Consider the following 22,170-nt stretch of genomic DNA (forward strand, 5'->3'; position numbering starts at 1 on the left):
TACAACTGCTGATTATCAGCAACTATTAGTAAATTTAAATAATGATTTAAATAATCAATAAGTAATTAGCACTAATCACCAACACCTGATTAGTAGAGCGCAGTGGACAGCCAGAGCTGCTAGTGCCCTGGACTAAGGGCTCCAACAGCACACCAAGGGCGCGTTCGCACTGAGACATTCGGCGTCTGGAGCGGAGCGGAACCCAGTTCGGCGGCAGCGAGATCCGCCGGAATGGCCCTTTCCGCGCCGATCGCTCCTGGACCGATTTTTGCGGCAGCTGCCGCCGGATTCCCTCACCGCGGGCCAATCGGAGCGCGAGTCAGAAATTCGAAAGATGGTGGCCAAGTCCGACGCGCTCGTCATGTCGCAGTCTTTAAGGCTTGTCGCGACATCGGAAATGCTCATCGAATAGGTGCGTAACCACCCCATCGTTTTCGACAAGCACCACGTGAAGCACAACGTGACCTGACAAAGTGACGTGACCCAGCTTCTCGCGCTCTTGCAGGGCGAACCCCCCACCACCGCTGTCGTCGTTGCTTTGGCGAATGCTTCTGCGCGTCGTGCATCGCCAGCAACGTGTATGCCAGCGGGCTTAGCATCATCGTCGTTGCAAGCAGTGATGAAGAGCCGCAAAATAAAAACATGCCAACTCTACACGAGAGGAGATAACTGCGTAGTTTCGATTAAGTGTATAGAACGGCGGAGTGGGTCCAGCAAACGCCTTGGTAAGCGCCCATAGGCTGAGGCGAGCTCACGGGCTGAGTAGATGTCGTCTGCTCGAAGCACCGTCTTTGTTGCATCGTTTGCATCGTTTCTGTCACTCTTTCTCCATTTTGTTCACTAAATTTTGTTGACAAAATCATTGTTTCCATCACCGAGTATGAAAACTAGATGCAGCAGAGTGAAACGCCTGTCAAAGCTCCATGCTGCTGCGGGGAAGGGTCTGCGACGCCACAAGGCGTCTGGCCGACGTTCCGATGGCGCGGTAGGCAAGCTGTATGAACGACACGAATTTCGCCGGCAGGAGAATTCCGTTCGCTGTAGACGCCGGATTCCCCAGTGTGAACGTGCCCTAAGAGGGAGCGCAGCAGCATTTTCACATATCAGTAAAATTTTTCAATGAATCTGCTAAACGCGAGGCCAAAGAAATATTAAAAGGTGACATTAGATTGATTGTTAGATTAGATGACATTGACAACTTTCAATAAAACATTAGGTTCGAAGTCCTCACCAGATGGACGAGAGAGAAGCAAAACGGCGTGTTGCGCGAAACTTGCAGAATCTAGCTCAAATGCAGTTCCAATCCAGCTCAAATCCTGCTCAAATCCAGCGCTTATTGTAGCTCCAATTGTGCTCAAATCCTGCGCTTGTGTAGTTCAAATCCAGCGCTAATGCAGCTCCAGTAACGTGAAACTTGGGGAAGTGCGAAGCAGTGATGCGCCGGCGCTTGTGGGGTGGTGGCGCCCTCTCTTGCGCTGCCCTGGTATCTGTCTGGCGTTTCGGAACCGATTTTAACGAGTTTCTGCTAATTAATGCGCTTAATGCTTGATTATTCCTTTCTTGCAAATTATCCTGAATCAGGTTAGTTTATTTTGAACTGGTTTTGATGAATTCTGCACTTGCTTTGACCCTGTTTTGAGCACATGTGCAGAGCGTGATCACGACGGACGCCGACAGCCCGGGCCCCTAAAGCTTCTTACTTAAAAGGCATCAGTGAAAGCACTTGTTGCGTCCGTAAGTTGCCGCGTCGGAGGACCCGTGCGCCTTCGCCAACGCAGAGCTGCACTCGCGTAGAGATACCTGCGGCGCTCCCGCAATCTGGTGGCTAGCCAAGGCACGGAGGCGCCCGCGATATACGACACCTGCGGAGAGTTCAACAACTTAACCTAGTCTAGTAACGTTGGGTTAGGTTAGGTAATTCTTGTGGAGAAAGTTCTTATAGAGAATAAGCATGCTTTGATGAATGCAACGACCAGACATAAGCGAAAACGCAGTGTTTCTTCATTTCATGAAATACAAAGTAAGGGGCGCAGTGCATAGAAGGATCGAGATAATGCAAATGATGGTGAGCGAAATCACGTTAGTGGCACCTGTGTAATGCCACATGTGCTTGCTTGCTTCTGCGCTGGGCTTCGCCAGTTGATGAAATCAGACAAAAAATGTGCTCCTTCATGTGAAATTCGAGCAGCTTCGTGGTCGAGGTCGTTTCAGGAGATACCGCAATGACCGTGCAGCTATTGAAACATGGTGTGTACTTTCACGGACACGGGGTGCATTTCTCGTATTTCCGACTTGAGTTATTCACAAGACACACCACGAAACGCTGACAAAGGACGATGTACGGCTACCCTCCAATAAAAGAATATTTCCCGCCGATTAAGCCGTTGGTAATTTTGCGCAGTATAGACGTGATAGCTCACCAAGCAATGATTGTTTTTTATAACGACCGATACAGGGAGCGCGTGCGTACCGATGCGGAATTCGTGTTTATTACCCTGGTTGCCAGGCGGCTTCAGTACAGCTCAATTTGCTTGATTGATCCGCTCTGGGACCGGGGAAAATGGTAAAAGTAAATCGCGACAGAACAACATTAGGCATTTATGAATAAAGGCGGTCACCGACAGGAATGCAAAATACCAGCAGTACTGCCTAGGGTCAGAAACAATTCTACTATTGCCATGCGCTCGCAGGAATAGTAGACTTCATTCGTTCTGCATGGGAAACTTCGGCTTGCGATCTCCATTGGCTCAAACGGAGACCGGCAGAAGGGGTAGCTCCGGTCGTGGAAAAGGCTCTGGCCATTTTACCCGATGGGCTAATCATCTCCCACCATCAGCTACAGCGAGACCATCGTTCGTACTCATCCGTGAATGGCTCTGGTCTCTAAAACCGCATGGCGGCCTCCTGGATTCCTTGGACGGTCAACACGGCCACCCTCGTACCACGAACCGGCACCTCCTCGCTGGTGCCCGTGGATTAAACATTCCGAGCCACGCAGCGCCTGCCTGACCTTCACTTGTGCCTCGGGCTTGCCTCCTCCTCTTATTGCCTTTCCTCCTTTTCTGTCGTCGGTCTTTCGTTGGCCCCGTTGCTTGTATATTTTTGTTTGTGTGTGGTGGCCGTCAAGTAAGTCTTCGCACGCAAGTACGATGTCGCGCGCATATCACACTTAGTCTCGGCTAAAGTTCTCAATCATTTGTCAACAAGCCATTTCCATTATCTCTAACAGGAGAATCTCATCTTCAAGCAAGTTGCTGAGATACTAATTCGTGCCATCTATCGACATGAATACTTATTCTAAGCATGAAGTAAGTAGCATTGGAGAGAATGTTTCTCTTCGTCTGGCACCCTTCTTGATCAGCATACTTCTGCTTGTCCTATGAATACTTAAGGTAACTGAGAAATCACTAAGATATTTGCTATGATATTTACATGTGCCTCCTGTACGCCTTGGCTTCAAAATGGCTTTATGATCGCGAATATTTCTACTGAATCAAACGCCTTTTCGTAATTTATGAAAGCCATAAACATAGCTTAATTTTACTCCACAGGTTTTACAATTACCTGATTGATGATGTGGATGTGGGCCATTGTTGAGTACTCATTTCAGAAGCCAGTCTGTTGTCAGGGTTAACCAAAGGGTTGCCCTCATTTTATTATAAATGACGTTGGTGAATATTTTGTAGATATCCAAAACAAGGTAATGGACCTATAATTTTTGAATCATTTAGCGTCAACCTGCTACAGAATTTTTTTTGTGGAGCATAGGGGCGATGCGTTTTGCCTTGGACGAGGGAATGGGGAGTAAGTGGTGAGAAGGCGGGGCGGCGGCACCCTGGCACGCAGAAATTTCAGGGGGGGGGGGGGGGGAGGGTCACAAGCCCAGTGTGCCCCTGCCCCTGGCTATGCCCTTGACCTTTGTAATGTTGAGTGTGATGTTGGCATTTTTTTTCGACTGTCTGGTATGCTTGACATCTTAAGGCACTGCGAATAAGTGGTCGCAAGCTTTTCGCGTACATTGTTTTCTCCATTTTTAACGTAATAGTCCGTTATTCCATTCCTGAAGCTATTCCCCAGGACTTTTCTTGGAGAGTCCTTCTAAGCTAATCGTGAGTTCCATATAAAGCTTCTGTTTTCTGCTCGTCACTACGTGAAACCACGTGTGTGTAGCGCGTCTATAAGTCCTAAATGCATCTAGAAATGTTCGGCAGGTGTTAGACCCTTGTACCACAAGAAGGCGAAAGCCTGCTGCACATTTGGTAATGCATTACGTTATGCAATCGGGACTAGACTTCTTGCAAGACATAACGAGCCGCAATGTAAACTACACATGTGGTCCCTAAGGTGACCTCCTGAACAGCACATATAAGTACCTAACGCAATACTTCATGTGCAGCATGTTAGTCCACGCACTAGGCCACACCTTTAGTCAGCTAGACGGCTGCGACGTGACGTGTGCAATCACGCAGGCACTAGGCACGCCTTCAGAAAATCAGAACCATGGAGCAGCCGTGGCTTGAGGAAAGCGTGCTGGTCTTGATCCCCGGAGGGCCGGGTTCGATTCCCACCCAGACCGAAATCTACAAAATTTTATTGCCAAAGTTAATAATTTTCTGTGTGTACAGGAACCTCCCTGGCAAATGTGACGTCAATCCGAGCATTTTCTGCGGCGTCGGCCATTTTTCGTCACGGCCCAGTTTCGCCAAGTGGCACCGCCGACATAGACGCCTAAGGCTTTCGCCTTAATAATTGTCGTGTACAGCATGTCTCCCTGGATATAAAATTGAAGGTCTCAAAACACCTAAAAAACTGGATCTAAACGTATCAGCGCTACGTTTAGATCCAGTTGCGATAGCCCACTTAGACTGTGGAGATTGTGAGCTATCGACAGGTGCGCGCGCATTCAACCAGGGCAACTGCACACGCTCAAAGAGACGTTTCCATGCCTAACATATATTACAAACTTGCAATAGAATGCACAATGTGACGAGCATACTTTCAACAAATCTTGTGTTTCTTTTTTTTTTTTGTTAGAGACCTCCAAAATGCACCAAGCGCATATTTATTACCATAAAGAAACGCGTGACCGAAGTTAGGATCGGACCTCTGTCTTCCAGCACAGCAGCGCAATGTTCCAATATTAATTAAGGCCACGATTGCACGCATGCTTCTCTCGTGCCAAAGTCGCTCCTGAAAGCGTGTGGCGTGTGCGTCAAATACCAGTTTCTCACATTGCTCGCTCCGAATAGCTAGTGCTTGTAGACGCTGTGGTAGATACGCTGTGGTAGAGTGGGATCGGCCTATAGTTTCTTGGCTACACTGCCTTCTGGAACGGCCAAACTCCAAAAGGGGTGATGTAGACCAACAACGCTATCACATTAATTTCTTTTCCGTGATGGGATATTTCGCCTCCATTAAAGGGCGTATAGTAAGCACAGCAAATGCTAATATTTGCTGAAAACTATTTTAGGTGAAGTTGTGAGGCAGTGCGCATAAAGCTTACGTTCCTTTATACGGAATGCCTCACGACTTCAAGTGTACCAGAGAGCTGGAAGAATTCCCACATTATAAGAATCTATAAAAAGGGAGACATAAAAGAATTGAATAGTTATAGGCCCATTAGCTTGCTTTCAGCATGTTATAACACATCGAACCAGATAACTTCCAATAGAATCAGGGCGATCTTGACTCTAATCAACCAAGTGAACAGGCTGGCTTCATGAAGGGACATCCCACAATGGATCATGTCCACCTCATCAATTCGGTGGTGGCGAAATCTACGGAGTATAATAAACATCTCTATATCACTTTCATAGATTATAAAAAGGCATTTGATTCAGTAGAGATACCAGCAGTCACAGAGGCATTGCGTAATCAAGGAGTACAGGAGGCATACGCGAATATCTTGGTAAATATCAACAAGGATTCCATAGCTGCCTTCGTTCTCCACAACAAAAGTGGAAAATTACCTATGAAAACAGTGTTCCGGCAAGCAGACACAATCTCTTCAACGCTATTCACTGCATGCTTAGAAGTATTCAAGCTATTGGACTGGGAAGGCTTAGGAGTGAGAATCAATGGCGATTATCTCAACAACCTTCGGTTTGCAGATGACATTCTCCTGTTCAGCAACACTGGGGATGAATTGCGACAAATTGTTTAGCACGTCAACCGAGAAAGTCTAAGAGCCTGGTCGAAGATTATATGCGGAAGAGAAAGAGAATGTTCAATAGCCTGTCAAGGGAACAAGAATTCATGATCACGATACAGCCTCTGGAGTATGTGCAGGAGTATATTTATCAAGGTCAATTACTGAAAGGGAACCCTGATCATGAGGACGAAATTCACACAAAGGTAAAAATGTATTGGAGTGCATATGGCAGACATCACCAAATCCTGACTGGGAGCTTAACACTGTCGTTGAAAAGAAAAGAGTACAATAATTGCATTCTGCCGGTGCTAACATAAGTGGGAGAAACTTGGAGGTTAACTGAGAACATCAACAAATTAAGGACCGCGCAAAGAGCATGGACCGAAAAATGTTAGATAAAAACGTTAACAGACAGGAAGAGAGCGGTGTGGATCAGAGAGCAAGCGCGGCTATTCGGTATTCTAGTTGACATTAAGAGGAATAAAATGGAGCTGGACAGGTCATGTAATGCTTGGGGCAGATAATGGGTGGACCATCACAGTTACAGAATGGGTATCAAGGGAAGAGACGCGCTGTCGAGGATGGCAGAAAATTAGGTGTGGTGATGAAACGAGAAAATTTGTCAAGTTGAAATCAGCTAGCGCAAGATATGGGAGAGGTAATTGGAGATCGCTGGGAGAGGCCTTCACCCTGTAGTGAACATAAAGATTGTCTGATGATTACGATGATTTTAGGTGAATGTGCTCTCTCTATTTTCCGTAGAAAAATTGTTTTTCTTTCCTAATTAAGGAAAAGAGGCCGATGTAACAAAGCTTTCCGTTGTTAGGTGCTGTTTGTCTGTCATTGGCCGGCTGAACTCGCTTTTGGCCACATTTACGACGGGCCGGCGTATGCCCTTAGAAATATTGCTAGCTTAAGTACTTTTGTTATGAATACGACCACCGTATTTCTGCCCTCCCTGCCCCCGATCTTATTTTCGCACACAGTGTCATCCTTATCCCCTCCCAAATTACTACGGAAAAAAATAGCCCCTTTTGAAGCCGTTGGTAATGATTGTTAATGAATATGCCCTTATGGCTACAAGAACAAAGTTTACTGAACAGTACAGGAAATGCTTACAATGTAACGTGGATAACATTAAAAGTGTCAAAATTTATTCGTAAGTGTACAAAATGTATTTTGTTTTATTTGCCCACAGTGCACAAAAGTCAGAATTTTTTATCCTACCGGGGTGTGAGCTAGAAGACAGAAACAAATGACCAGTGAAAAGTGCATTATTCTGGTAGGTGTCGCAGATATTGGACGAAACGTCACATTCAGCTGTGAAGCAGCAGCAAAGTCTCACCCTATGCAGTCAAACATGTAAACTAAGATGTATTTCCCAACATCTCTGCGACATATCAATCAGCACAAAAAATAGGTGACTTCAATAGGTAGAAAACGAAACTCGCCCCGCAACAGCCTAAAAGTCCGGGCTAAATTGGCGGGTGCTCCATACTTTAAACTAAAATCTAATGATCTGACTACCGGGACATACCAGCATTGCTGGTATGACCTCGCCGACGAAGCCGCCCGGTCTGCTCATTTGGAAAGCCGACCAGTCCCAATCCCCTTATCCGGGACCGACGCTGCAGGCAAACTTCATGTCGTGGCTAAAGCTATGACATACAAATATTGGTCTTCTCTTAACCTCCCGAAGTGTCATCTCCACAAAATTGACCCATCCTTGAAGCTACAAGTGCCATCAAACATTTCCCGCTCTGAGGCGACAGTCTTGTGCCGCCTCTGGCTCGGGGTGGCTTTTACAAAGGCCTACTCATTCCGCATTGATATTGGGGATACGCCCATGTGCGACTCTTGTGGAACTACAGAAACAATTGAACATGTCTTATGTCTTTGTCCCCAGTTCGACGTCGCGCGTGAAGCTCTCCGGACAGCATTGAACAGGCTGGACTCTCGACCAATTTCTGAAATGAAGAACCTTGGACCATGGCCGTATGCGCCGATGGCACAGAAAGCCACGAAATCCTATTTGCACTATCTCAAGTCGACAGGTCTTGGCGACCGTCTATAGACTTCGTGCGAAGTTTCTTTGTGCGCGAAACTGCGCTCTCTCTATTTCTTTCTCTCTCTTTTCATCCCTATACGCCCTTTCCCCAGTGCAGGGTAGCAAACCGAACGTGCGTCGGGTCAACCTCCCTGCCTTTCCTCTCTTCTATTTCTCTCTCTCTCTCTAATGATCTGACACCATATTCAGTCTCACTGCTACTAGTAGCTTGCAAATCATCATCTGAGGAAGCAGCAGGATCACGAGACAATCGTCGTTCGAGCGAGAGCTCCCTTAACAGAGTGGCGGCCATCTTCACGATCACTGGCCGTGCATTTCTGCGCGCTCGATATAAACGGGCTTCATACAGCAAACGAATAAACTACTTATACAACGAAAGCATACTAGTTGGATTACGCTCTAGATGACGCCGCAAGAGCGATAGAGGAAACCGAAGAGAGGAAAGGCAGGGAGGTTAACCAGACGCACGTCGAGTTTGCTACCTTGCACTGGGGGAAGGGGATGAAGGGATGAAAAGAGTAAGACAGAGAAGAGAGAGAACAGTTTCACGCACATTTGAAGGTATGCCCCGAATCCACAAACGATAGCCAAGACCTGTCGCAATTCCATTGTAGCACAGACAGCGTTGTAATTAAACGGGACGTACGTGGGTCGCCCGTGAAACACGTTCGATGGGTGTGGTAAGAAAGAGTTAGCCGACATTCCACACTGAGTTTGTGTGGATGAAAACGTTTTTTGTAAGAAATAGTTGGTAAGAAGGCTTTTCTGATATCGTGAAAGGCCTCAAACTTATTTGGAAGAAATCAGAGCTCGTCGAGTGCCCAGGTTGTGACATTGGGCATGAAAGGACAAATTGCCGAGATTGTGCGTTACACAACACTTTGACAAAAAACAACAATGGGTGTTATACCATTTAGTTTGTAGTGTCCTATATGGAATAAGGGCTTGTAACTAACAATTTGTTTACGTATTTGCTGGCCGTGAAAGGGCATCAGCGTGGCTCTCATAACATTTATATCCCCATCGCTAGCATGAGTGTGGGGCGCCTGGATGCAGCGCAATGAAGAAACCCTCGTACGTAAAGGAATATTTGAGTATGAACCCTTGTTTTGCACTTATTCTCATAAAAAATGTGCATGAATTTTATAAGGTCAGATTCAGGTCTGCACCGCTTCAATTCAAAGAGATCTTTTTTCTTTTCCCACAGAATGCAGGCACGACAGATGCATGCAAGACTGCTACGACAAAGCAAAAGATGCATATGACGTTAGAGGAAACTGCTACAATTTGACATGTGTATGTCAGTACACACCACGTAAGATGTACCTTCTATATCCTTACTACTCTAGGGACGTGTCTCCGTTGTACACGTTGTGAATATGCAAGAAGTATGGTGATAAAGAGTGTTTTAGCAACATTATAATCCCTTCGATAGGGGTCATACGTTGCTTTGACGCTCTTGAAAATTATCAGGATGCAATTACATAGCTACTCGAGTATACACGGATGGCTGTTATGAAACATATTATGAAATTAATGATCCATGTGATTAAATGCCCCTGTTGCCAAACCCTTAAAGCTGTAGAAGAAAGGGTTGTTAAGTGAAAAATGAAAGACCTGTCATGCTGCGACTTAAAAAAAAAACACGTTATTGATTGTAATTAGGTGATTGATTTGTCACTATTTTGAATTGATTCGGCATAAAACCACCTGTGAACAGAACGTGTGTGGTTAGAAAAAGAATGTGTGGCTCCTGCGCCCCCCCCAAAAAAAAAATTCGAGGACGCTTAAGCTTCGCCTTTAAGGGTGGAACGCGATAACATTATCGGGCCCCGTTTGCAACGCATTTTCCTTTGAGTAGGCTTCACTGCAACAGCGAACGTGGAAAAGCCAGCTTACAAGACCAAGCTTAGACCGATACCCTTGAAGGCGGCTTCACTTTTAAACAGAAATGCATTGCTGGGAAGGCGTTTTTCCAGGGGCAATATAAGTGGTCATATTAAAATGTGAAGGCCGTAAGACCTGTTTTTATTATTTTATTATTTGTTTGTTATTGCCCCGATGCACGCGCGTGTCCAAAACGCATTATGCAGGACAAGTCCCAATTTGACCTGCCGAGGATGTGAGAGCGATCTGGATTAGATTTTCGCAAGGAGCCTACGCGAGCGTGCCGCTGTTGGTATGGTAGAAATTCTGGAAATGGGGTTTGTGTTTGAGTTTCCTCGTAACAGAATTATGTTTTCTCGTACATTCAAATTACAGTCCGACGCCACCATGTCTGTAGGTTGTGGTTAGGTCGTAGTTTGCCATTTTTCTGGTGGATTTCACTGTGAGAAATTCAATTTTTGTTCCACACCTTGCTCCACGTGGAGCCCTTGCACACCTTGCGCCACGCGGAGGGCCTGCGCGGTCGGGGTGGTTCGGGATGCTTTTCTCTGCCATGGACGCCGACATCCACGCCGACGCCGGATTTTCTGCGACAAGGGGCTCTTAACGCTCTCGCGTTAAAAGCTAGCATCTCAAGCTGTTGAGCTACGCGAGTGCTCAACTTGCATGCCACCGATGCTAGAACATGCTGATATATTATTGGATTAGTTCCATAATTGATCAAATTGCGAAAGTACAAAGGAAAGTTGTAAGGTTTATTCGACACCGGTATTTCCGTACTGACTATATTTCTTTAACGAGCCGTTACCTTTTATTACCTGCACTTGCCGAGCACCTGAAAGTGGCTAGCCTTGACTTTATTTTCCTGTTCTCCCTTGGTCACTTCAATATGAATAGCACATGGGCGCAAGATCAAAAAATGATTAGGTATCCGCGATTCCCCGGGCACTTCTTTATGAGTGTGTTAATTTCTTTTTTGTGCAAATGAGAAAAGTGTTATTCTTTGCCATAGTCTGTTTAAGATTGCAGTGGCCCCTACACTTTTGAAAACCGTGTGAAAATTTTCTCTTCTAAAATGTGCATTAGGCAAACATCAGGAAAGCCATTCGCATGAAGTTCTAGAGTGTAGCCTGCTGTGTTTATTATTTCACGCCTATTATTATGGTCACAATCAGGCAATCACATTGCCCACAAGCAGGCTCACTCCGAGGTGCTCAGAGTGCTGGAGAATGTTGTTGTTCAGCGAAACGTTACTGCGCCCGCACTCTTTCCACGACGCACCAACCGATATCGGCGCTCGTTACGTTACCAATGCGACGCGTTATTTCAGGTTGGGCGCGAGAAATAGATAGCTCTCCCAAAGATTTTTTAGAGCACAGCTCTTAGGCTTCCGTTCCTGCGTCGAGCGTCGGCGTTCCCGGCGTGACCTAGCGAACGAGCGCAGCGGATGAAAGGGCGAACGCGCAGCGCAACGGGGGATGAAAAAAACCGACGAGAGCTGTGAGCGCGAGAAGAAAAGCGGAGGAAGAGGCTATGGCGAAAGCGTGAAAAGAAAAGCGTGGTGCCGCGCAAGACGCGTACTGCGGCGACGATGGCTACGAGATGGCGCCAGAGTAGCGCGCGTCGTCTGGGAGGTCTGCCTGCTGCGAATTCTGCGAATCGCGCCCACGCGTCGCCCACGCGCTGCTTCTCGCCATCTCCCGATTAGCGAGGCCATCGCGCCACACTTCAGTTCCTTTGCAACGTGCTGCACAAGACAGATTGTCCGCTCCAGCCAATATATCGCGAAATGGAGGCACGCAAAGAACTGCGCTCAAATTTCGCATTAGGGAGTATCGTAATCTTGGGTGATTTTTTTTTTGCCTCCCAGTGAGTCTGCTTCCAGACGTTGCTTCTTTCTGGTGTGAGTTTAATGTGAGTGGGTGCGTAGACACGTTATATTTTTCATGTTTCATGGAATTTCCTTTTCAGCCAGATGAAGAGTGAAAGGAACGCGCAAATAGGGTGTTGCCGAAAACATGGCGAATTGATGTGTTCTTTTTTTTAATTGTTTACTTGGATTTGAAAATTAGGTCAGTGATTGAACAGTTAGGTAATTTATGATAGTTACCTAAATAAATACCATCAACAAAATATTGCTGGCAGCTCCTCAATCCAACTGTACCGTACATATTTACATATATTCTAACACAAACGCTTTCAAACGATAATTGTTGCGTCTGATTCTAGGCAACCCTGGTTCACGAAACACATAAAATCACTCGTGAATTGGAAGAAAACGCTGCTTTAGAATAGGTGAACGTCAACAACGCAATTTGAAGGCCAGATGGACGAAAACAAGACGGGAGAAGCGCTTGTCCCGTCTCGCTTTCGTTCACATGTTGCCTTTGCGCTGTTCACGTTCAGTTCGAATTACCAACTGTACCAGTCAGTCACCTTGCTAAGTTTAGAATAGCATCGCGCAATAACAATGCGCCCAAACAGGAGAAAAAAACCTGTCTCTGGATCAAACAAGTTCCCTGGTTGTTAGAAGCAGAGCTGGCTCTTCATCTGGCGCGCCCCACCCACGACAACCTGGAGCGTGTTTGAGGGCGCTACCGAAAACGCGACAGCGTTAAGGACCTCGTGTCGTAGAAAATTCGGCGTTGGTGTCAGCGTTGGATTAAGCGGCGGCGTCCGTGGCGGAAAAAAATCATCGCGAACCACCCCGACCACACAGGCCCTCCGCGCGGCGCAGAGGCGTTATTCAACAAAATTGAATTTCATAAAGTAAAATTCGTCAGAAAAATCGTAAAGTACTACTTAACTACAACCTACAGACATGATAGCGTCGGACTGCAATTTGAATGTAGGAGAAAACATGACTCGTTTACGAGGAAACTCACACACAAACCCCTTTTCCAGCATTTCTACCATGCCAACAGCAGCGCGCCCGGGTAGGTTACTTGTGAAAACATCATGCAGATGGCGCTCGCCTTCTCGGCAGCGTAAAACGGTAGCGGCGTGCAGAGGCGAAGGTGGAGAAAAAAGAAAGCTGCAGTTGCCGGGAAGCCTGAGAAACATTCAGGGATCTTTGAATGCTATCGCGTTCCACTCTTAAAGGCGAAGCTTAAGCAGCCTCTAAATTTTTTAATACGGGCAGACGGTTAGTCACGTGATATCTTTCACTTGGGGCGGGCTTTCTTTTTAAGCCGGGAAAAAATTTACAGTCAAACAGTTCCTGGCTGAAAACATGCCAGTTTTAAGTTTCCTTCAATTTTCTACAATGTCTTCATTAACAACGCGCCATTCAGACCAGTAATTAAAAAAAGCAAATTGCTAATTACGCTTAAGCAATAAATTTAATAACATCAACAAAAGATTAGTGCCTGCTGCTATACTCGACTGTGGACAATATGCACTTGGTTAGTATGCACTTCGCGTAGGGTGGCCGGTATTTTTTTTTTTTTTTCATGCGATGCATGATAGCTGGGAAATTCCGTATAATTTGCCGCGTCTGGAGCGGAGGAGCGTAGCCGCTGACGAGAAAACCTGATTTAGCGCGCTTAATGAATTGTTCTTTTCCACAAGTTTTTATGAAAATAGCATTCAACGAATACAAAAGCATTCAGATTATTTGATCCTTTCCGTATCCTATACTAAGATACTTCCAGTGATTAAAGGTTACCATACCATAATGAAGTGCGCCCAGCAGTACATCCGAAAAACCAATTCCTCCTACTGCGCTTCCAAGCATATACTAGTAAAGAGTACTAGTAGTGCAGGTTGTTTAATATGTGATGATGGGGTTGGAAGGGCGGCAAAAGTAAAGAGAGCTGCTCCCAATAGAGCGCTGTTGTCGGCGCAATTACTATATGCAATAATATTTAGGTATGCCGCACTTTTCGATATGGCCGTAAGTTACTTAGCGCTTTCCTTGTAAAGAAAGGCAAGAGGCGTTCGTTTTTCTCGCGCAATGAAATGCCTATGTAGTGCGTATGCGTTGCAGTGCACTCACTTCGATGGACTGCTTTAAAGAAGAATGAAAACAAAATCGGCGCTTCGTGCGTTTTTTGCAAACATTATTAATAGCGGATATTTCTCGCTTTGTTTCAGTTTCAAATCCAATAAAAGGCGCGGACTAAGTATTCGATGCCTGAGTGTGGTTTGTTTTGTTATTTGTTTCTCCTAAAACACCTGACAGCGTGCACTCTGAAGACGTGCTACCGTTTGTGCAAGAGACAACAAGCAGGCAAGGACAGGCTCGGCCTCCAGGCAATATGCGTTCGATCAGACTGCAACTGCGACTGGGGTGACAGTAAGTGCTCAACCAGATTGCGCCCTGTGTTTCCACGTTGTGTGTTCTTTTGATAAATAGTTTGGGTATTGTGACATTCTACATTCTAACTATATGACTTGACAACCAACGTTGATTTTATGCCGATTTCGTTTAAGATGTAGGTTTCCAATCAGCATTTGGATTTCAGGTAACAGTGGCGTCGGTATGTTCTGCGTAGCAAAGAAGGTCCTAATAATTTCAGTAGTGCATAACCACGCTGATGGCGTTGCGGAGGGGTCAGCGCACCGGATCCGAAAGAACGGTTTAGACGCGAATCCTGCGAGAATGCCCAAAGTTCCTGCATTTACTATTTAATATACCTACGCAGTCACTTTACCCTACGTTATTCACCGTCCCAAAGCGAGTCCTCCGCTATTCTCAGGGGTAATGTCTGAAAAACGAAATTCCGTGGTGATTTAGCGGTAAATGCGAGAGAAATGCGTTCACATTACGTCGCCCCTATTTGAGGTCCCGGATCCATGATTTATACTGCGTTAACCACATAGCAAAGTGTTGTTCATGAGCGTGCTCGAGAGACTTCCTGCCTCTTCGAGGGGCGAGGTGCAACTGACGGTAGTCTGGAGCAGACCGTCGTCAGATGCATGTATATATATATATATATATATATATATATATATATATATATATAAACTGAACATGGCAACGTTCAACACGTACACCATATCGAGTGAGGCTAGCTTAGCAGGCCTATTTGAAGAATTATCAGGCATCGCCTGGAATAATATTCGCCTTAGTGAGGTTAGAGGAAGTGGTGAGGCTTATACAGTGCTAACTAACGGCCACGTCCTCTGCATACGAGGTATTCCAGATAAAAGAGATTTGGCATAGCATTTCCAATCCATAACGACATAGCGGGCAACATTGATGAATTCTACAACATTAATAAGAGGGCAGCAGTCGTCGTAATAAAGCTGAATAGGAGGTGTAGAATGAAGGTTGTACAAGCCTACGCCCCAACCTCCAGTCACGATGATGAAGAAATAGAACAGTTTTATGAAGATGTTGAATTAGCATTGAGAAAGGTGCTAACTCAGTATACTGTAGTCATGGGCGATTTCAAAGCAAAAGCGGGGGAAAAGCAGGCTGGCGGGAAAACAATTGGCAACTATGGCATCGATTCTAGGAACACTAGAGTAGAGATGTTGTTAGAATTCGCGAAAAGCAATATACTCCGAACAATGAATACCTTCTTCAGGAAGTGCAGCAACAGGAAGTGGACCTGGAAAAGCCCAAATGGAAAAACAAGAAATGAAATAGATTTCATACTCTCTGCCGATCCCAGCATAGTGCAGGATGTAGAAGTGTTAGGTATGGTAAAGTGCAGTGACCATAGGCTAGTGAGCTCTAGGATTTCTGTCAATTTGAAGAGAGAAAGAATAAAGTTAGTCATGAAGAAACAGGCCAACCTAGACGCAGTAAGGGTAAAAACAGACCAATACAGGCTGGCGCTCGCAAACAAATATGCAGCTTTAGAACAGGAACATAAAGACAACATGAATGAATGAATGAAACCGTAACCAGGTTGATCTCAGAAGCAGCATTTGAAGTGGGAGCTAAGACACCAAGGCAACCAGTAGGTAAGCACTCTCAAGAAAGAAAGGACCTAATAATGAAACGACAAAACATGGAAATGTCCAACTTAATAGATCAGATAGAATTCGCTTAACTGTCAAAACTGATCAACCAGAAGAAAGTAAGGCCTATTCAAAATTATAACGTGGGAAAGATTGAGGAAGCCGTAAAATATGGACGCAGCATTAAATCAGTAAGAAGAAAGCTTGGCATAGGACAAGGCAAGATGTATGCACTGAAAGATAAGCGTGGTAATATCATCAGAAATTTCGATTACATAGTAAAAACAGCGGAATAATACTATACTGACCTGTACAGTGCCCAAAACAGCCAAGCTACTTTCATTCGAAATAGTGATGAACCAGATACAGAGGCTCCTTCTATAACTAGCGATGACGTTAGAAGGGCTTTTAAAGACGTGACCAGGGGAAAAGCTGCTGGAGAAGATGGAATAACAGTAGATTTAATTAATGATGGAGGAGGTATCATGCTTGAAAAGCTAGCGCCCCTTCTTGTGCAATGCCTCACGACTTCAAGTGTACCAGAAAACTGGAAGAACGCCAACATTATACTCATCCATAAGAAGGGAGACGTTAAAGAATTATAGACCCATTAGCTTGCTTTCAGTATTGTATAAAATCTTCACCAAGGTAATTTTAAATAGAATCAGGGCAACACTTCACGTCAGCCAATCAAGAGAACAGGCTGGCTTCAGGAAGGGATATTCTACGATGGATCATATCCATGCCATCAACCAGGTATTAGAGAAATCTGCGGAGTACAATCAGCCTCTCTAGAATGCTTTCATAGATTATGAAAAAGCATTTGATTCAGTAGAGGTACCAGCAGTCATAGGGGCATTAAGCAACCAAGGAGTACAGGATGCATACGTGAATATTTTGGCAAATATCTACAAGGATTGCACAGCAACATTGGTTCTCCACAAGAAAAGTAGAAAGTTATCTATCAAGAAAGGGGTCAGGCAAATAGACACAATCTCTCCAATGCTATTCACTGCATGCTTGGAAGAAGTATTCAAGCTCTTAGACTAGCAAGGCTTAGGAGTGAGAATCAACGGCGAATATCTCAGCAACCTTTGGTTTGCAGATGACATTGTCCTATTCAGCAACAATGGGGACGACTTACAGCAAATGATTGAGGACCTTAACCGAGAAAGTGTAAGAGTGGGGTTGAAGATTAATATGCAGAAGACAAAGATAATGTTCAATAGCCTGGCAAGGGAAGAAGAATTCATGATCACCAGTCAGGCTCTAAAGTCTGTAAAGGAGTACGTTTATCTAGGTCAATTACTCACCGGGAAACTTGATCATGAGAAAGAAATTTATAGAAGACTAAAAATGGGCTGGAGTGCATACGGTAGGCATTGCCCAATCGTGCTTGGGAGTTTACCACTGTCGTTTTAAAGAAAAGTGTACAATCATTGCGTTCGACCGGTGCTGACATATGAGGCAGAAACTTGGAGGTTAACCAAAAAGCTCGAGAACAAGTTAAGGACCGTACAAAAAGCGATGGAACGAAAAATGTTAGGCCTAACGTTAAGAGACAGGAAGAGATCAGTGTGGATCACAGAAGAAACGCAGGTAACCGATATTCTAGTTGACATTAAACGGAAAAAATGGAACAGGGCATACCATGTAATGCGTAGGATGGATAACCGGTGGACCATTAGGGTTACAGAACGGATGTGCAAGCCCCAAGGACTAAATCTAGCATCCAGCTAAAGCAAAGCTCTGGTTGCAGTTTCTTCGTTCACTCAGCTGGCTCGCATCTCATACATTTAGCGTAGGTTCCAAGGAGGTCCAACATGCAATGCGAATAACATCTTAGTTCACTTAGGTAACTTTACATGAGGAATATAATCAAAACTTTCCAGTGGCAGTTGCGTTAACTAAACTATAGGTTACGAATTTTGCAAGAGTATTTTGATTGCGAAGACAGAGGGGGTTTCAGAGTTTGTTTTTCTAGCTATAGCGTAGGAATTTTCATTATTATTATTATTATTATTATTATTATTATTATTATTATTATTATTATTATTACTGGTTTGCTTTTGGAGCTGTGTCAGGTTGGGCACAAATTATAATTCACAACTGGAGGAAACGTTTTCCTAGAATATTCGACCAATAAAAAGAATGAGTACTACTTCTAGTTTTGGCGTCTGTAACTTTATTGATTCGCAGGCTCCCGTTTGGCTTACATTCCGGTTGCTATAGGCATAGCGTTTCATACAATCAATACCAGAGGAAAAATTGTAGGCGCTAGTGTCAACGACAGCTACAAACAGGGGCGTTCAGCCAGCATAGGAAGGATGGTTAATAGATGGATGTGCCTAAAACACCGTCCTTCAGGATTCGAACAGCTTCGTGACTATGCAGACTCATCATTATCAACAAAGTATTGCGTTTTAAACAATGAAACAAACGTTTTAAAATTGTTCGCCCGCAGGATTTGAACACAGGACCTCTGAGCACAGAATTCCTATATTGAAACCATTACGCCACGGATGCATGCATCGACAAGCGGCATGAACACCCTTAAAAATTTATTGCAGGCAAAGAAAGGGCATTTTTATTTGGCTACTTCGACCGGTGAAACCACTGCAATTAGTAGCGATTAAGTGGGTTCGCTGAATCTCATTGCCTTCTGTCTATAGAAAAGTCTTGATTGATTTGTAATTTAGCGTAATGAAGGCAGATAAGGCGCCCTAAACTAAGCCACAAGAAAGACTGAAGTCACAAGCACAAAGATCAGACAAATTCTTGTACTAACCATTATTTTCATGTTGGCTGAACGATCGCAGCGCCGGAGTTTCTTCTAGTAATCATTGTAGGAAACTAAAGCTATAGGTATATTACAGCGAAGCTGCGTATGGCTAAGATCCCGAGATTTTTCGCGTCCGTCATGTCGACAGAAAACCCAAGTGGACCAATCCCGGTGGCGGTACAGAGCCAGGAGCAATGGCTCATAGCCTCGTGAGGCAGAGCCGTGAAACTAACATAAAGCACAGCTTTCATTTCAATACGAAACGCACAAATAAAAAAACCGTCAAACCAAATGATTCATGACGAGGCGCGCTCACTTTCGCGTTGATCAACGTACGTTGCCGCCAATCCCTCGTTTGTGGTCGTTGTGGGAGACTTTAACGTAGATAACTCAAAACCGGAAAAAAAGCAGTGGTTCACCCATTTCGTGGAAGAGTTTTGCATTGGTTACTTCAACAACCGGAGTCAACCAGCTACCGTACACGGGCCATGCATCTATTTAACTTTGGCCTAAAACATTTCTCAAATAAGAACGGGATAGATCAGTGTTTATCAGAGCGACCACAAAACAGAGCAGTAATTTCAAAGTAATAAATAAAATAAAGATGTTGTAAACTGCATTGAAACGATGTTTGTATCATACATCATTTTGAAGAGGAATGTGCGTAATGGGTGCACATCATGGGACCGGTATTTGAAAAGTTGCCCTGCAATAGGCGCAACATATCTAGAGCTTAGCTTACCAACCATGTTCACAGAAATGAACAGGCGGTGATTTTTGCATGCCTCCCCATGAAGTAGATAAGCAGAACAAGCGCTAACATAGCCTGAGCTCACAGCAACGCTAACACACACTCCAAACTCTTTGCCTGCCATTATGTGTAAACGAAAATAAAAGAAGGCGGCGGCAGGCAAATAGTTGTGAGCTAAGGAAAATGTTCAGCAACGCTAACAAACAGGGTATAGCAAGCGCAGAGAGCCGCTTATGGAGGAAAGCGTTGAGGTTTTCAGACGACGCCTTTAATAGCTGCTTCAGCTGAAATCATGACCCTACCTATTTTGTAGAGCCCAGCTGTGTGTGTCAACTAGTGCAGGCACCGTGTCTGTCGCCTCAAATGCCTTCTTATTTTCGCGCTGGCTCAAATGGCTGGCGCTGTGAGTACACGAAATACTACCCGTTAATTGGGTTCTGTAAGGATGCTTCCCGGAGCTCGGGGTCATGGAGCGCACTATGTGGAAATTTCGTAACAAACTTTTCGCCTTTACTACCAACGGATTCACAGATGCGTCATAATTTTCAGCTCTTCTCGGACATCGCGGCCATTGAAACGTGTTCTATTCGTATTAACACCATTGCTGTTACCAGAGTCTCTATACAAGTAGACATCCCCAAGCCGTGACTAAATGCCGCATCGGATTTTTGTTTCCATAGTAAAGGCACGTGTGTGTCGTAATTACTGAGCGCTATACAGAAAATTATCGCGCCACGGAGCTGTTGTGAAAAAAGGTCCACAAATAGAATATATCTCCCCCCCCCCCCCGCCACCCCCCACGCCTCTTCCGCCTTTTCTGAGACAGTAAAATTATGCAACTTTTGCACTCCCTAGAGCGTCCTGCCAGTATTGGCGTAATTTTTTTACTCGCACGTATTGTGAATGAATAAAACACCGAAGGAGGAATGCGCTGGAGGACAAGCGATTTACGTCCCTTCCAGTTTATTTTTATTTAGTATGCACAGCAGTTGAGCTAACACGGCCGGTAAATGCGCCGGTGCTACGTATTGTTAGCCACGTAAAAACAGTGGATGTGTGGCCCCGCTACCGGATTTAGCATCGCAGGCTGCAAAAGCTCCAGCTTTTTCTCAGGGAATATTGTGTTACCGTGAGGATTTTCTGCCTGTCTGTCTTTCTTTTTTTTCTTAACGATTCTTGTTGAGCTTGTCAACGTAAATTAGTGAACAATTCCAAGGACTAGCGAGAACGCCACTTTGATTCCAAGGTTGTAAGCAAGGGCTACGTATAGTTGTCTTCTATTCGTTAGTTACGCATAGCCCCTAAACTGTTACATGGTTTCTCTCCTCTATAGTAACTTCGCGGGACGAATGCATTCGCATATGTGTTCCACGAGCAAGCATTTAAGTATGTAATCGGTAGTCATATAGCCGCGAATCCGAGTAACTAAATCATGCGGGAAGGGCCAGCGAAGTTAAACATTGAAGCAAACTGCCAATAATAATACAAAAGTAAGACTGCGTCATGCAACGCAGAAGCAGTCCTTTGTTTTTCATGTTGTGCGCTAATAAGCGGGGCTCTCGCAATAAAAGTTCTGGTGGACACTGCATATTGTCCTTAATGACGACGCATTAGATGAAGTAGAAAAATAGAAACACGTGGTTATTAGTTTTTCTGCATAGCAGTGACAACAAAGCAAACATAGCAAAAAAAAAACGCAATGTCGGTGACAGCTTTAAGTCAGTGATCTCCCATAACTATATTCCGTGGCGCAAACGTGGCAAGAAACACCTTCGAAATATAGCGGTAATGCGTAACTGCTTGCTTCGCTTGTTCGTTCTTGGCTTGGCTGAAAATTTCAAATTACCAATAGTGAGCTGAGTTACTCGCAACTATAATCGCAACCTTGAGGATACTACAGATCAATCGACGCCCAAGCGAAATTATGGGGTGCACATTTGAGGCTACAACCACTAGCTTTGAAGACGGCCATATCTATTTCACGCTCAAAATTTATATTGCCAGCCTTATTTTTCTTTATTAAGCGAGAAAACATCCTCAGAGATGTTTACCGCGACTGCACGAGGTTGCATTTTCACCAACGGCATACCTGACAGTGCGTGCTGTCGCCTTTTGTTCTTTTCAGAATGCGAGAGATGGGAATGCCACAAATCCTGCATAAAGCAATTGAGGTGGAACGTATATTCTACTTTTAGTGTCCAATCGAGATGCGTCAACGAGGTGTGCATCTGCAACACTTCACCCAAGAGGGTCCGCGGCCGTTAACGTTGTGATCGAGTAAGAGCACTAAGTATCGCTCATTTCCCGGTGGAACAAATAAACTGCCTATGAGGCACTGGGCATAGGTGTCTTGATAGGTGTCTTGAAATTAGCTACACACATCTTTCACAATGCTTTCTGAATCAAAGAAACACAAAGTAATAATGAAAATACAAGAAATTGTAATGGTTACAGATGTCAGTCAGAACATAGGTCACTAAAATATTCAATTAACAGCGCTCTTTCTGAATCTGTAGCCCTAACACTATTACACGTACTCAGATCAATTTCATCAATTTTTAAGTGCGCACCACGGTTTCTCCAGAAGTGCCATAGGCTTTAAAGGTTCGGAGAACACT

General features: G+C 44.8%; 1 protein-coding gene across 1 annotated transcript in view; it reads left to right on the forward strand.

Annotated features, from left to right (window-relative positions):
* Positions 1–21,888, forward strand: part of LOC119453205 (uncharacterized) — a 35,865-nt gene extending 13,977 nt beyond the window's left edge. Inside the window, exons 3-5 of the mRNA XM_049660414.1 lie at positions 9,427–9,534; positions 14,290–14,403; positions 21,678–21,888. Coding sequence (XP_049516371.1) covers positions 9,427–9,534; positions 14,290–14,403; positions 21,678–21,817 — 362 coding nt within the window. The 3' untranslated portion in view covers positions 21,818–21,888. The remainder of the gene's footprint in view (positions 1–9,426; positions 9,535–14,289; positions 14,404–21,677) is intronic.
* The last annotated feature ends 282 nt before the right edge of the window (positions 21,889–22,170 follow it).

The sequence above is a fragment of the Dermacentor silvarum genome, chromosome 1, assembly GCF_013339745.2.
Source record: "Dermacentor silvarum isolate Dsil-2018 chromosome 1, BIME_Dsil_1.4, whole genome shotgun sequence".
NCBI classification, from domain to species: Eukaryota; Metazoa; Arthropoda; class Arachnida; order Ixodida; family Ixodidae; genus Dermacentor; species Dermacentor silvarum.